General features: G+C 46.0%; 1 protein-coding gene across 1 annotated transcript in view; it reads left to right on the forward strand.

Annotated features, from left to right (window-relative positions):
• Window positions 1-15,505, forward strand: part of TPP1 (tripeptidyl peptidase 1) — a 102,870-nt gene extending 87,365 nt beyond the window's left edge. The window contains exons 9-13 of the mRNA XM_069203639.1: window positions 3,283-3,355; window positions 3,881-4,001; window positions 5,397-5,555; window positions 8,557-8,694; window positions 9,910-15,505. Coding sequence (XP_069059740.1) covers window positions 3,283-3,355; window positions 3,881-4,001; window positions 5,397-5,555; window positions 8,557-8,694; window positions 9,910-10,050 — 632 coding nt within the window. The 3' untranslated portion in view covers window positions 10,051-15,505. The remainder of the gene's footprint in view (window positions 1-3,282; window positions 3,356-3,880; window positions 4,002-5,396; window positions 5,556-8,556; window positions 8,695-9,909) is intronic.
• The last annotated feature ends 593 nt before the right edge of the window (window positions 15,506-16,098 follow it).

A 16,098-nucleotide genomic window follows, 5' to 3' on the forward strand; every position in this document is an offset into this window, starting at 1 on the left:
CTACCATATAGAGGAAATCTCGTCTTCTACACACACAAAATATCTTCAGCTTCAGAAGGCCCCTTTTCCATCAGTCAGGCGGATGCCCGATCTTCTGGGCTTCATGGAGTTGTACATTTTCATCTCTACAAACACCTTACTTCATGAGAGCTATGGCCACCTCTCGAGAGACGAGGAAGCTGGGGGCACAGGCCAAGTTTATCTGCAGCTGCTGAGCATAGGTTTCCTCAATAGCTCTGAAGGAGAACATACAGAGGGTAGTCCCTTCCCAAAGGGGTCTTCAAACGCAGTCGGTGTGTTAGAGGCCACGATGAAAGGATGGACTGCTCATGTGGGTCAATTTACTTTGGAAGGCCATAGGTGACCAGGGACACTGTACTACGTAAACATACTGTGGCCGTGCATCTAGATCTGAAGTCGTTTGTGCACTCAATAAAACTCAGCTCCATCTTGATTCTGAAAGATCACGTCATGATGATGTATCGCTGGGACAGGTAAGGAGGAGTGAACGCCAGAACATCTTCCATGTATTCTGCAAGAATTTGTCACTGGTTCTGTCTCAACTGTTTAGTTTTTCTGGTTTCCCCCTGGTTCCAGCCAGAACAACAAGACAGGCACCTGAACAGGTATCTCCTGGAAGAACATATGTAACCGTACTTAACAAGGAGACACCAGAACAGGTATCTCCTTGAAGAACATATGTGATTGTGCTTAACAAGGAGACACCGGAACAGGTATCTCCTTGAAGAACATATGTGATTGTGCTTAACAAGGAGACACCTGAACAGGTATTTCCTTGAAGAACAAATGTGATGATGCTTAACAAGGGGCTAGAAGACATCTTCTCCATATATGTAAAATTGGATCTAAATTCTTTGGCATCTTCACTAAGAGAACATTCCAAGATGTCACGTTCAGGCTCCCAAAGCCTAATTCCAGTAGGGTTTCTCCTTTGATTGACTGGTCAGATACCTACACGCTTGCTTTCGTGGCAGTTTTTCGCCTCCTGAAGACCATCATTAAATTGAAAAAATATAGAAAGAAAATGATCCTCCATGCTCAGGCCTGGCCCAACATTGTGGCATCAAGACCATCTCATGTCCCAAAAGACACACAGCAGGCCTCGCCCAAGCCAGATTGCCCACCCATGATGTCTGGCAGAATCTGACTCCGCTGCCAACCAGGACTTCCTAGCTCTCCGATAACAACCATTGTAGCCTCTAGAGCTGCCCATTGACTGCAGACATTTTAACAAAGAAACCAGACATCCTCCCACAAGGGCATTGAATGCCTTTAAGTGGAAGAAAGTATCTCTCCAAAAGCAGTAAGGCCATTAGATGTGAGTTAGTGGCTCGAGCTGCTGCCTTTAGGTCCTGGGGTCCCAGGTTCGATTCCCAGCCTTGGTGCTAGAGTCAGCATTGTGTGATTCTGGGCAAGTCACTTAATCTTCCTGTGCTTAAGTAGGAGTAAAATGTATTTGTAAAATCCCCACTTATTGTACACAGTCTTGCAGATCATCTCCCACCCTTCCTCACATAATGCACAGCACTTGGTTGCTTTACAGCTAGGTTGGTGCTATATAAATACCAATGCATGCATACATAATGTATATGAGTTCAAAGATGATACTCCTAGTGGAGACCTATGATTAACATTTGAACTATGAATATCTTTTCCTTGGTGGTGGAAATGTGAGTGTGGGGGCTTTCATTCTGTAAAGATAACATTACAGGATGGTTAACCCCTATATGGTGGTCTATCGCGTTTGAGCCGCACATCAGTGGCTCCTACCCCTTTGTTTTCATGTTGCGGTGCGGTCACATTTGTGTTACTGTCACTCTCTGAAATCACAGATATTGGAAGCAAACTGGATGTGCTCGTCAGGGGTGTACAGCGAAATAGCACTGGTGTTGAATCCAGTTTTAGAAGCCTCTCTTTGCAATGAAGTACTTTTGGAGATCCCTAATCTTCAGAATCTGTTCTTGAAGTCCATCTGTTTGCATTCCTCCTAACATGTCATGCCAGCTGAAGACTTAAAGTCAAAAAGGCAGAGCGTTCTTACTTTTGATTGGGCTCTCATTCTGAAGCATTGAATGGTCAGCAATTCTCTGGTGTTTATAAATCATTACAAGTCACTATAAACACATGTCCCTACTAAAAAGGAACTGCTTTGTACCAGGATGTCCATCTGACAAGTAAGTGGAACATTTAGTTTGATGTCAAAGGACGGACAGTGAGTGCAGCATACAAGGGTCTCCAACAAAGAGCGGGCAACAGGTAAAGGCTTACACACCAGCCTGAGAGAGAGGCCCTGGTGGAGTAAGGCTGTTGGCAGAGTGAGAGAATTGTGTAGTGTCAAAGTATGGAGCGCAGAGTGAAGCTGAGGATATTGCAACAGAGTTGGGGGGCACCTGGAAGCAGTGGTATTGCTATGAAGTAAATTAGTGGGGGAGCGGTGGAGAACCGTACAAGGTGAGGGGAGATATGGAGTTGATGTATCAGACAAAACGCAAGGTCCAGGCAGTCAGCTGAACAACAGCAGGTGTGGAAGATGTTGGTGGCTGTCTGAGAAGGGCAGCCTCAAAGCAGTATTTGTAGATCTTCTAGACAGATACCAGCGAGTTGGAAATTCAGATTTCTCCACGTCAACAACTCTTTTAGGGCTTGAATAATTTTCAAGCTTTGAAATTTCTAGTGATGCTGAAAGGAACACATGCATTTTTGGTCTTGGGGAACGTTAAACCAAAGGCTGGGTCTTCAGCATTCTGGAAAAGCTGTCAATCTTGCCCAGATGGAAAGTCCTGGGTTTATTAGACTGTTTATAAAGGCACAGTGGTGGTGTTATCCCCCGGGTAGATGGTGAACCAGTGATGTTTCCTCATACACATGGTATCACAGCTCTATTCAGAAAGGTTTTGAGGGTTCTCTATGAGCGCCTATTAATCTCCAGAAAGTCCAACTCATAGCCCCAATCCCTTCCTAAATCATGTCACGTCCTGTGTCTGGGCTAGAAATTCAGAACTGGTGAGTATATGTAAGATATCTTCCGTAAAACCATTCATTCTCCTAATTTTGAGCTCCATCACTAATTTGTCATGTGGTAGAACCTCAGTGGCATAGAGAAAGGTCAGGTGTCCCTTAATTATGTCTTTCATCATAGGCGACTGCTGCTTTCTTGAACACCTCCGCTGGAGATTCATTTCTGCAGCTCTCTAATTCCAGCTAATCACACTACAGCGGCTGATCAGTGCAGCTGGTAATCTCCATGGTTTTCTTTTGCAGGAGACTCTGGGGCTGGCTGCTGGCATGAAGAGAAAGGCACAAATGTGTTCAGACCCAGTTTTCCCGCTTCTAGGTAAGAATATGAATTCATAATTGTGCAAATGACCCTTTCATGAGATGTGCATAAGAACCAGAGTACTAGTAGATGGTGATGAGAATTAAGACATCGGTGAATAGAAAACATCTAGTGAAACTCGCAACTGTTAGAATAGACATCAGAGGCCAGTTGTGAGTTTAGGTGGTAGGTGGGAATTGTGACGATAAACCTGAAGCCATTTGGCGATGTTGCACCAGTTGCCAAAAGCACATTTTTAGTTAGTTACACGTACATTGCTAAACAGATAACCTAAGTAACCTAATCTACAAAGTAGAGGAGCGCTGAGGAAAGAACAGTCGATGACGGCCAAAGAGAGAAGCAAAGCCTCAGCAAAGTACAACAGGCATCGAGTTGGTGTTTGTTGTTCCTTTTGACATGTTTTGGAGCAGGTCATGACTTGATAGCGGAGAGCTCGAGCTGGGAATGGAGGAGAAGTTTGAGAGATCTGGGTTTGGTTGTATTCCTAATTCCTGAACTGAGTTTTTGACCTTCTCTCTGCAGTCCCTATGTCACCACAGTGGGAGGAACGTCATTCAAGAACCCATTCTTACTGACCTATGAGGTGACAGACTACATCAGTGGTGGGGGGTTCAGTAACATCTTCCCTATGCCAGACTATCAGGTGAGATGAACTTATTTTTTTCGACCCAATCTTTGATGTAACAACATGCTCATTGTCCACCTTGCTTGATGACCCTTGCTTTGTTCCTGATCCCAGTGCATCTTCCTAACAAAATTATATCCCCCTCTAGTTTACCTTATTGTCTGTCAACTGTGGTCCAGTGTTACCTGCTCTTTACTAGTTTCCACCACTAGCCTGCAGTCCACCTACACATAACCTTGACTACTGGGAAGATCTACTATGAGATCCATGGTAACAGTATGCCAAGGGGGAGGAGCTGTGGGTAAAGGTCTTAAAAGACCTTGTGGAGCTGATATGTTGGATTTTCCCCTTTGTCACTTTTCGCAAGTTGACACATAGGGGCACATTACGTCCCCTGCGGTAAAAACCACCTACGGCCGCGGCAATGGCTGCCAAAAGACCTTTGCTGCAGCTACTAGCCGTCCACCCATATTATGACTACAGCCGGATTTCTGCCAGAAGGATGGCGGAAATCCGGCTGTGGCCATGCCGGCAGGTGGCGGTAAGGTGGCACTGCTGCCAGCAGCAGCGCCACACCAGTAGACCGCCGCAGACCATTTCATGACCTGTGATACGGCCTGGTTGTGTTCTGCTGGCGGGCGCTGCTGACGGTTTCAGCCCCCCGTCGTGTTCCCTCCTAGAGGACCCCTGGATTCAGGTAAGTCAGGCCTCCGACAGGGGAGAAGGGTGGGTGGTGGTGTGTGTGTGGGTGGGTGTGTGTGTATGTGTATGTCTGTGCGTTTGTGTATGCAGGTGTGTGTTGCATGTTGTATGTGTGTGCATGTATGGATGTGTGAGTGCATGTATGTTGTGTTGTGTGAATGCGTGTGTACTTCTCTGTATGTCAGTGTGTGTGGATGTGTGTGTGTGAATGGATGTATGCATGCATGGATGAATGTGGGAATGAGTGTGTGTATGCATGTTTGAGTGTGTGAAGGAAGGTGCGTGTATGTATTGGGGTGGATCTGGAGAGGAGGGGGGGATGGAAGGGGGAATCTGGGGAGGGGCAGGGGGCGGGGAAGACCCCTAACAATGACAGGGAAGGGATTCCCTGTCACTGATCGTGCCTAAGGAAGCTAAGGAAGCCACGAAAACCATGGCGGTAGGCGGGGTCATTTTCCCACAGGCGATACAGTGACAGCCGCCGGGCTGGAGACTGATGTCTCCAGCCCGGCAGCCATTACCGCTGTGGCGGTATGTGTGGTACATTGGCGGTTTGGCTTCAGCCATACCGCCAATGTCATAGTATGGTGGTAAGTACCGCCAGCCTGTTGGCGGTACTACTGCTGACCGCCAAGGTCCTAATGAGGGCCATATTGTCTTACCTGAGCTTTCATTTTAGTGATTGTTTTGTACTTTTCTGTCCCTCCATAGGTTTCTGCAGTGAAGAACTACCTGAAGAACATACCAAAGCCACCACCACAGAGCTACTACAATGCCAGCGGCCGGGCGTACCCCGATATCGCTGCCCTTTCTGATAACTACTGGATTGTGAGCAACCGCATCCCCATACCTTGGGTGTCTGGGACTTCGGTAAGGACTGGTATACCAGAAGTGGGACATGCTAAGAGGAAGTAGGAACCATTGATTATTAATAGGCATGCAGAGCCAAAGTAGGAGCTCATGAGCATTAGTGGAAATAGTGACGTGCTATGGGGGAAGGAGGAGTCACTTCTACTGTGTGAACAGGCGTCGCTGATCAGCGAGCCAGTGGTTACTTATAGAAGTGAGAGCAGGCTGCATGTAACACAGAGCCCGTGCTTACTACTAGAAGGATAATCAGGCTGAGGGAACACAGAGCCCGTGCTTACTACTAGGAAGGTGAGCAGGCTGAGGGAACACAGAGTCACTGCTTACTACTAGGAAGGTGAGCAGGCTGAGGGAACACAGAGCCGGTGCTTACTACCACGAAGGTGAGCAGGCTGAGGGAACACCGAGCCAGCGCTTACTACTAGAAGGATAAACAGGCTGAGGGAACACAGAGCCAGCGCTTACTACTAGAAGGATAAACAGGCTGAGGGAACACAGAGCCAGCGCTTACTACTAGAAGGATAAACAGGCTGAGGGAACACAGAGCCAGTGCTTACTACTAGGAAGGTGAACAGGCTGCATGGAACACAGAGCCAGTTCTTACTACTAGGAAGGTGAGCAGGCTGAGGGAACACAGAGCCAGTGCTTACTACTACGAAGGTGAGCAGGCTGAGGGAACACAGAGCCAGTGCTTAGTACTAGGACGGGGAACAGGCTGAGGGAACACAGAGCCAGCGCTTACTACTAGAAGGATAAACAGGCTGAGGGAACACAGAGCCAGCGCTTACTACTAGAAGGATAAACAGGCTGAGGGAACACAGAGACAGCGCTTACTACTAGGAAGGTGAACAGGCTGCATGGAACACAGAGCCAGTGCTTACTACTAGGAAGGTGAGCAGGCTGAGGGAACACAGAGCCAGTGCTTAGTACTAGGACGGGGAACAGGCTGAGGGAACACAGAGCCAGCGCTTACTACTAGAAGGATAAACGGGCTGAGGGAACACAGAGCCAGTGCTTACTACTAGAAGGATAAACAGGCTGAGGGAACACAGAGCCAGCGCTTACTACTAGAAGGATAAACAGGCTGAGGGAACACAGAGCCAGCGCTTCCTACTAGAAGGATAAACAGGCTGAGGGAACACAGAGCCAGTGCTTACTACTAGGAAGGTGAACAGGCTGCATGGAACACAGAGCCAGTGCTTACTACTAGGAAGGTGAGCAGGCTGAGGGAATACAGAGCCAGTGCTTACTACTACGAAGGTGAGCAGGCTGAGGGAACACAGAGCCAGCGCTTACTACTAGAAGGATAAACAGGCTGAGGGAACACAGAGCCAGTGCTTACTACTAGGAAGGTGAACAGGCTGCATGGAACACAGAGCCAGTGCTTACTACTAGGAAGGTGAGCAGGCTGAGGGAACACAGAGCCAGTGCTTACTACTACGAAGGTGAGCAGGCTGAGGGAACACAGAGCCAGTGCTTACTACTACGAAGGTGAGCAGGCTGAGGGAACACAGAGCCAGTGCTTAGTACTAGAAGGATAAACAGGCTGAGGGAACACAGAGCCGGTGCTTACTACTAGAAGGATAAACAGGCTGAGGGAACACAGAGCCAGCGCTTACCACTAGAAGGATAAACAGGCTGAGGGAACACAGAGCCCGTGCTTACTACTAGAAGGATAAACATGCTGAGGGAACACAGAGCCCGTGCTTACTACTAAGAAGGTGAACAGGCTGAGGGAACACAGAGTCACTGCTTACTACTAGGAAGGTGAGCAGGCTGAGGGAACACAGAGCCGGTGCTTACTACTAGAAGGATAAACAGGCTGAGGGAACACAGAGCCGGTGCTTACTACTAGAAGGATAAACAGGCTGAGGGAACATTGAGCCGGTGCTTACTACTAGAAGGATAAACAGGCTGAGGGAACACAGAGCTGGTGCTTACTACTAGAAGGATAAACAGGCTGAGAGAACACAGAGCCCGTGCTTACTACTAGAAGGATAAACAGGCTGAGGGAACACAGAGCCGGTGCTTACTACTAGAAGGATAAACAGGCTGACGGAACATTGAGCCGGTGCTTACTACTAGAAGGATAAACAGGCTGAGGGAACACAGAGCTGGTGCTTACTACTAGAAGGATAAACATGCTGAGGGAACACAGAGCCCGTGCTTACTACTAAGAAGGGGAACAGGCTGAGGGAACACAGAGCCGTTGCTTACTACTAGGAAGGGGAACAGGCTGAGGGAACACAGAGCCAGTGCTTACTACTAGGAGTGAGAGCAGACTGCATGGACCAAGGAACTAGTGCTTACTTTCAGAAGTGATAACAGGCTGCACAGATTAGGGAGCCAGTGTTTACTACAAGAAGTATGACCCGGTGACACAGAACAAGGAGCCAGTGTTTACTACTAGAAGTCTGAACAAGCTACACGAACAAGGAGCGAGTGCTCACTGCTAGCCAGAGGCCAGAAAATAGGGCTATGTTTGGTCTTGGGCAGGATCTCTTCTTGCTGCAGTGCCTTGTATTAAAACGCCAGGTTAAATGGAGCTGCACGTGTGCCTCTTGGTGTAGCCAGCCTGTCCTGTGACCTTGTGGACAGCGCATGCAGGTCAGGATTTCCAGTGGACTGCCTTTTCTTTTGACACACAGTACTATTGTATCTGGGGCCATACCCATGCTTGAGCAAGAATAGACAGGGTATTACCTCCTGGCACTTTTGGGTAAGGCAGCTTATGGTGGTTTGTTCACAGGTCGGGGCAACTTTCCAGCGCCTAAAATTTAAATGTTCCATTTAATCAGTTGTACTTGAATATCAGTTGCTCTAAACCTTGTCCCACTTGGCCGTCTGATGCGATAACCTGCACAGCTTTATCAGTGAATCTAGAAGTGAAACTAGGCCTAGGAAACCAATCTGAACAGCAGCTCCTGTTTGCTCTCACTGTGGGATTTTGCACTTCGCTCTTGTCCTTTCACGTCTAACTCCACCCTCTTTTGCTTTCTCTCAGGCCTCCTGCCCTGTGTTCGGTGGTGTCCTGGCACTGATTAATGATCACCGGCTGCAGAAAGGGCTGGCACCATTGGGCTTCTTGAATCCAGCAATCTACAAGCTGCAGGCCAATGGCAGCAGTAGTGCCCTCTTTGATGTAAGTCATGCTGATGGGATGCGTTGAGTACTGGCCAACATGGTGGATGTGGACAGAGGTGGGCACAGGTGGAAATGGACTCAGGGCGAGATTTAGCAAGGTGCAGTTGGGTGAGGAGTACAGGTGGAGGTGATGAGGACTACAGGTGGTGGTGGATGTAGGTGGAGGGGAATGAGAAAAGGTTCTGTATGAGGAGGTGGGGGACTGCTAAGGGCCCAGTTTGACACAGGCATGTATGGATAAGAGCAAGGGTAGAGGTGGACACAGGTGGAGGTGGATGCAAGGGGAGGGGAATGAGGAGGGGGGATGTGTGAGGAGGTGGTGGAGGATCAAGGGCACAGTTTGTCTTGTAAATGTTGTGACTTGCAAATAAACAATGAAAACAGTTTATTTGGAATATCAAAAGTTATTAGAGCTGCATTTAATCTGTTTAAAAGGGAAGTCATAAAATTCCATTCCTAAAACATAGGGAGTTGTCTCACATTTTTGAAAATCTGCATACGTCCATGCCTTATATCGTGGGAGTAAATAACTTCATGGATGAAAAATAAATAAGTAAACCGTTTGGTGTGAGGTACATGCTAAGCTAAGCAACCAGTGGGATCTGTAGGGTTCCCCGTACTGGGCATGGGCAGTGGGTTTAGGAGATATTGAAAGGGAAAATTTTGTCTTGTCCACCAGCCCAAAGATTCTTCAGAGACTCCAAATATGGAAGCCCCAGCGACTCCGTACATTCAGCTAATGCAGACCCCTGGAGCTCGGATGGTTCTGGGGCTTGACCCGTGTGATCAAACCTTCACAATACTGTTCTCCTTCCTGGTGAATTAAAGGATCCTGCTGAACCATATGTGCAGGAAGACCACGAAAATATCTATCCTGTAATCTCATTTTAATGTATAACTGTTCTTCTTGGAAAGTGCACTCATTACCCGAACTGCTAGAGTTTTAGCGCCAAGATGTATTGCATAAGCTTCAAATGAAAAATAAACATAGTGTCACACAAGTACTTGCCCTAAAAAATCATCTTTCTCTTCTTTTTATTTGACGACGAAGGTGGATAAAATTGTCTTTCCCTAATACACGGAGGGGAGTTTTGGTATTTTTGGAATCCATAAAAGATGCCATTTGCTATTAGAGACTGTGATGGGTCTTCATCTACATTTCCGAATGGTGTCTTTTGTCTGCATGTACTGATTGGAGTCTCTCTGTTTTCAGGTCACTGAAGGTTGCCACCTCTCCTGCTTGGACGACAAAGTGGAGGGTCAGGGGTTCTGTGCCTCCCCCTCCTGGGACCCCGTGACTGGCTGGGGCACTCCAAACTTCCCAGAACTGTTGAGAGCCCTTCTGCCCAAATAGGCTTCAGAACAAGAGAAACTCTTCTATGTGCTTCAAGGCATCTTCTGGATATTACTAAAAACAGAGGCGTATCAGCAAAATTCTCAACTCTGGGCCATATTGATCATGGGTCGTCCCTAGAAACCTGCTGCTTGAGATGTCTTCAGCAATCCAACTCAATCATCCTAACTAGATCCAACATCCTCAGTAGTTACTAAAGTCCTCTAACTCCTGATAATCTTTAATTCCACCTTATTTTTCCACCCATCAACCACACACACAAGCAATGCGTCCGACTTCAATTGGACTCGTTTCTAACCTAAATGCAAGCTGTACGTCTGTCTCCTTAAACAGATTGGTATAGTGTACACTTGCTTTACTCAGATCTTCGAAAGAACAAATGAAAGGAATCTGATACGACTGAAAGAACAAATGCTGAAGTAGACATTCGAAACAGGATAACACACTTGCAGCTTTCCACACTGTTGACTGCCTCAGAGTGCAATAGGTATAAACCTAGAACCCTTTCCACTAGTGTCACCATGTCAGCTGGGCCATCAAAATATGATTCCATTAACAGAACTCAAACTGTGACATCAGACAATCTGTTGATGGTGAGACCACAGAAAAACTAATTCCTGATATCCCCACAACATCAAAGTGAATTTGAGCCAACATTGTAGTCCAGCTTGAAGCCCAAAGGCTTCTCCCCAATCTGGTCACCGGAATTAAATTAACTGGAATTAAAGTGAGACAACACTATGTCCTCTCTTCTCATATAAATAAACTAAATCAGCAATTATTTTGCTCCATTTCCTAAGGAAAACCAAAACCTGTGGATCTTGCGGCTGGACTCTGGAAATGCCTTGCTCTCTGACGTTACCCAGATGCCTTCGCCTCATTGAAAGCAGTTGCTCACTCTTCCGCAAAGTTGGATTCCTGAAGAAGAAATTCAGCCTTTTAACTCACATTTTAAAAGATCTACACTGGGTGAAATTTGAAGTATGTTGCTTGGTGTATAAGCCCATTCACTCTAAAACCATCCCTATTTAGAGAGTTTGATGTTTTAGAAGGCCTGCGAAGACTGAGGAACAATGACTTTCTTTATCTTGAGTTACCAAAACTCAAAACCAGACTAGTCTTGAAAACCTCTTTTTCCAGTGATGCCCCAAGTTTTGAAAGTTTTTGACCTGCCCGCCGAGGGCTCGGTCAACTTCTTTCGCTTTCAGAAAAATCCTAAAAATTAATTTGTTCCATCACCACGAAAATTAGTCTTCTGTTGTAGTGTTGTCCCAGTCTTCAGCTCTAATGGATGCAGTTAGAATGATGAAAAGATGCCTACCGGTGCCTTCCTGTGTTCTTCCCTCTGCTTCCCCATTGCTTAATCTCTCCCTATCCAACACGTTTGGTTTGTATGTTTTGTCTTTTTGCGATATATGGGACTGCTAAACAGGGTAGGGGTGGGCTGACGGGATGGGCTTTGTTAGTCTTAGTGAGAGGATGGAGGTTAGAGTAGGTAAGGGCGAGAGATCGGATTAGGATAATTTATTCTGTTAGGTTCAGTGATTAGATATTGTTTCAGGGTTAGGATGGTTATGCTTAGGGCTTAGAAGTTGTGGGTAAATTATGTAACAGTGATGGATTTATGAGGTATTGTTGGGGTGCATTACAGGAAGAGTTAGATCTTGGAAAGAAAACAAATTGGTTTCAAACTAATAGCCATATATATAGAAATTTTGGTTTCTGACTTTTGTTTCTGAAATTTTGGCTCTACCCTTTTTTGATTTGACAGATCAACCTAGAATCTCTAAATCAAACACACAATCATAAATAACTATTTTACCCCTGAAAATAAGACAAGAATAGAAAATCAGCAACTAAACATGTTATTCACAATACTTTTTCCAATGAATATAAAACATGGAATCATTAGCTTTCTGTGGCTCCTCAGGCCATCAACAAATGCACCTTGTTCAGGAAGTCTGCTGGGCTGTTCAATGCAGTGCAGCTGCCAGTTACACGAGTAGGGGCTTCCTTGCCAATACCTTTAGCACCAGGAAGTAGGATTAGCAGAGTTTTGTGAACCTTAATGGACTCCGGCTTCCCTTGAGGAGGGCATCATTCTGAATCACCCAGTTTCAGACAGGCACCAACATCAGAAAGAGACCTCTGGTTGTTTACCTGCTGATCCACATGCATGGCCCACAAATGAGGCAGCGACCCAGCGAGGAGGGTCCCATCTGTGCAGGGTTCATTACTTTGGAGCTAACCTTCACTGGAGATGAAGACACTGCTTTAGGAAGATACCAGGGGATCGAAAGCTAAGCCTTGTCCACAGGAGTGTGGGACAACTCCATCCGGCCTCCCCATCTTTATTCACAAGCCCAGCAGTAGACTATAGATCAGGCAACCACATTTTAGAAAACATTTAAAACACAAATAACTATCTGCAGTTCACCAACAACACTCGGCCACCTCATAACACCCTTCAGTGTTCCAATCTATAGAGACATCTACTCACAACCCCCCTTTTACAAGTTATAGTCCATTAGGAGCAATGCGGTGCCATCGCTAGCAGAATTGAAGCATATGAACTTCTGGGTCGAAGGTAATTTTCTATTTTGTTTTCAACATGAAACGGAGGTGACTTTAATACGATATTTCCCAACAGAGGAGCAAGCTATCTTCTGTTTCCTCAGAAAGTAGTTGTTAAAGCACAAGGTAGAGGTCATCTGCCCATCTGTGCAGCAGTGACTTGGACAAATCACCTCCTGGATACTGTTAAAGCTCTTGGAAAATGTATTCTGCCTTCTGAACTTTATGTAGAGTCGATGATTCCTAGACCTGCAGCAGCACTGACGTAACCACACCACCTTCTGCATAAAGCCCTTGGACGACATCTTCTACCCTCTGAACTTCGGGTAGTGAATAGCACTTCGTAAATGAGCTACTCCAATGACATGAGCCCATGGTCCACTGGATGTAGACAAAGCCCTTGTGACAGCAGTTCTCACTGAGTACGGCGTGTCAACAGACCTGTAGCAGCAGTGACTTAGGAACACCACCACCTGGAGGCCATCATTCTCAGCAAGAAACCTTCCCAGTTCTCTTAAACCAGAGTACAAAGTTGCCAGGACGTCCTGCAAGAAAGAGCCCTGGTGCTATGGATTAGAGATTAATGTTGCCTGTAGGCCTGCATGCTTCAGGGGCCCCCTCTCTGTACCATCTACAGTACTGTCCGTTCCTTCTCCTCTTTGGAGATCAGGCGGTACATGTAGAGGTAGTCAGGCAACTTCTTGTTGGATATGAATGTTGTGCTGCCCCCCTCATTCCCATGTCTGACTCTTCCATCAGGTTGGTCTTCTGTTTTGGTGGCCTGGGTTCAACCACTGATGCAGTTTTACTGTACAACCTGCCTATGTGCCTTACACAAGGTTTATGCCTCCAGCTTTCCTCATGTGGTGCACCTGGATGTGAAGTGATGAAAAGCCCAATGTTTCTGTTAAAACAAAATACACATTTTCCCTTCTTAGTACCTAAAATGATTATACCTTAACTTGTATGTCTTTCTGGATCATTGTTGAACCCTAGACTGCATAAAATGCACCCAAATGAAAATGAATCAGCAAATGCGTCTCAGTTTCTCAAAACCAAGAATCTGCTATTGGGCTCATCCAACTTCCATCCGATTGGCCTTTTTCGTGCCCTGCTGTGGTGTCTTCTTCTCAAAATGGATCAAACCTGTGGTCCTGTCTGGTTGCAAACCTGTCACTGATAGCTGACTGATGTTGTATAAATCATCATTGCATCTAACTCATACGCCCTCCAAGAATCCTGCCTGTGCTACTCTTGTCTCAAAGGAAGGATCATGCTGTAGCCGTGGCAGCTGTGGATTGACTATTGATAAGGAATGTACAGTGGTCTTTCTTCCAGGGCAATTGTCGACTCCAACGGGCACAGAGTCATTCATCCGTCTCATCCTTGGTCTGAAGTCCAGAGACCATATCTTACCAACGTTTGGGTCATTCCACTACAACGATGCACGTCTGGTCTATCTTGTTTCAGGGCCAGTTGGAAATAACCATCTTTTGTGTGGGACCACCCCCGATTTTTGCCTTGATTGTTTTTGGTGGCTGTAAAAGTCTGTGCTCTTTACCTCTGCTGACCAGTGGTAAAGGGCTTGTGCTTCCCCTTTGACCATGATGAACTCAGCATACCCCTGATTGTCGTATTTAACTCACCTATAGGTCCCTAGTATATGGTACCACAGTGCACCCAGGGCCTGTTAACTTAAATGTCACAAGTGGACTGCATCACATTGTGCAATCAACTGTAGCAACAGTAAAACATGACTGCAGGCCTGCCACCAGTAGCCTGGTTGTGCAGGTTTAGACTTCACCAAACACACCATGTCTTTCCAGTAGATGACTCCAGCATGTAAAGGCGATTTGTGTACATGTCTCCTTCCCCTGTAACTTGCATCCACGTACCCTTCTCCTCAAAGCAGACTTTAAGGTTTCCAAGAACATGTCTGTTACAGCAGGCCTTTGGACCTCACCGCAGTCCCATCCCCTGGTCCAGTATCTGAAGTGTCAACAAGGGGTCTTCAGAGAAGGTGCTGCCTCTTTCCACTGTTCCATCCCCCACCAGCTCAAATATTACCATGTTTTATTCTACCCTACCAAACTTGTTTATCTTCATGGAGCTGTGAAATAACAAATGTTACTAATACTCAACTCCATGGTACTGCGTGCATTGACCAGGGATGGATGAAGGCCGAGTTACCCTGTCAGAATTCAAACCTTTGGCCTTTGTGTTTAAGACTTAAAAAAAGAGCTGAACTCTGTGGGTGGGTATTATTTTAAGCAGCTAATGAGGTCAGAGGTCATCCAGGAGACTCCTCATCATCAGCTACTCCCCAACAAAATGGAGTAAAATATAAATGACGTAGGTGAGAGCCATAAATCATACTGACTAAAGAAGCAATCTCAACTCTTTAATCGAGTGTCTCAGGAATGCTATGACAGTGTTTTTCTAATTGTTTGATAATTGTTTTGGAATGAAATAGCACTGGATTATTTTTCTTTAACAAATGGTTCTGTGGTAATTCTCTACCCTTTATTTTAACATTCACAATTTTGCAGACTTAGAAGTTCTTGAGTGTGAATTTCTGTAATAATTGTGTAAGGTTTGTGCTGATGTCCCTAGTGGTGGAAACGTGGGGTATATACAAATCCTCTTCAGCTTTTTACGTAACCCCTCCACCCTCAGAATATACAATATTTTTGTCTCCTTTGTCCTCCATTTATTTCTCAGTGTGAATTGTTTGAATAATACTTGTGTCTCGACTGGGGAAAGATTCTAATGCCAAACCCAGGATTGTGTGTTTGAATGTCTTCATCTTCTGCTTTGGGTGACTAATACAATTATTTTTTGAAACTGAATAATGACAAAATAAAAATAAATTTTAACTGTTTCTGACTTTTTGCCTATCTGTTGAGAATTAAAACCATGTGAAGAATTCAAACATGTATTTGTATGAATGTTGGTGTGGTATAAAAACAGGCCTTTGTACCTCTTGATGGGTCAGTGTGAGAGCAGTAATGATTTATGCAACAACAAGGTGAGCTTGGTCACCAGCGATGGAAGATATACTTCACTGATGGGCAGATATACTTTACTGACGAGGCCCAAAAAGGCCTAAACATGGCTGGGGATGCATGTATTTCCTTCTGAAGGGGACCTCGCCCTGCAGTTCAGAATGGACTGTTTCCATGAGAAGCATGGCCAGTATGATTTGCAAAAGGTGTACCTCTGTCTAGGGTGGCACAGTCAATCAATCAATCAAATACATTTCTTAAGCGCACTACGCACCCGGTAGGGTCTCAAGGCGCTGGAGGGGGTGGAGGGAGGGGCCGTTAATCTACTGCTCGAAAAGCCATGTTTGGGGTGCTTCCTGAAGGTGTACTCTTCAAACTCCTCGTCCACGCGCACAAGGCCCTCCACAACACAGGCCCAACCTACCTCAACGAAAGACTCACCTTCCACACCCCCACCCGCAACCTTCGC

The sequence above is a fragment of the Pleurodeles waltl genome, chromosome 8 (assembly GCF_031143425.1).
Source record: "Pleurodeles waltl isolate 20211129_DDA chromosome 8, aPleWal1.hap1.20221129, whole genome shotgun sequence".
Taxonomy (NCBI): domain Eukaryota; kingdom Metazoa; phylum Chordata; class Amphibia; order Caudata; family Salamandridae; genus Pleurodeles; species Pleurodeles waltl.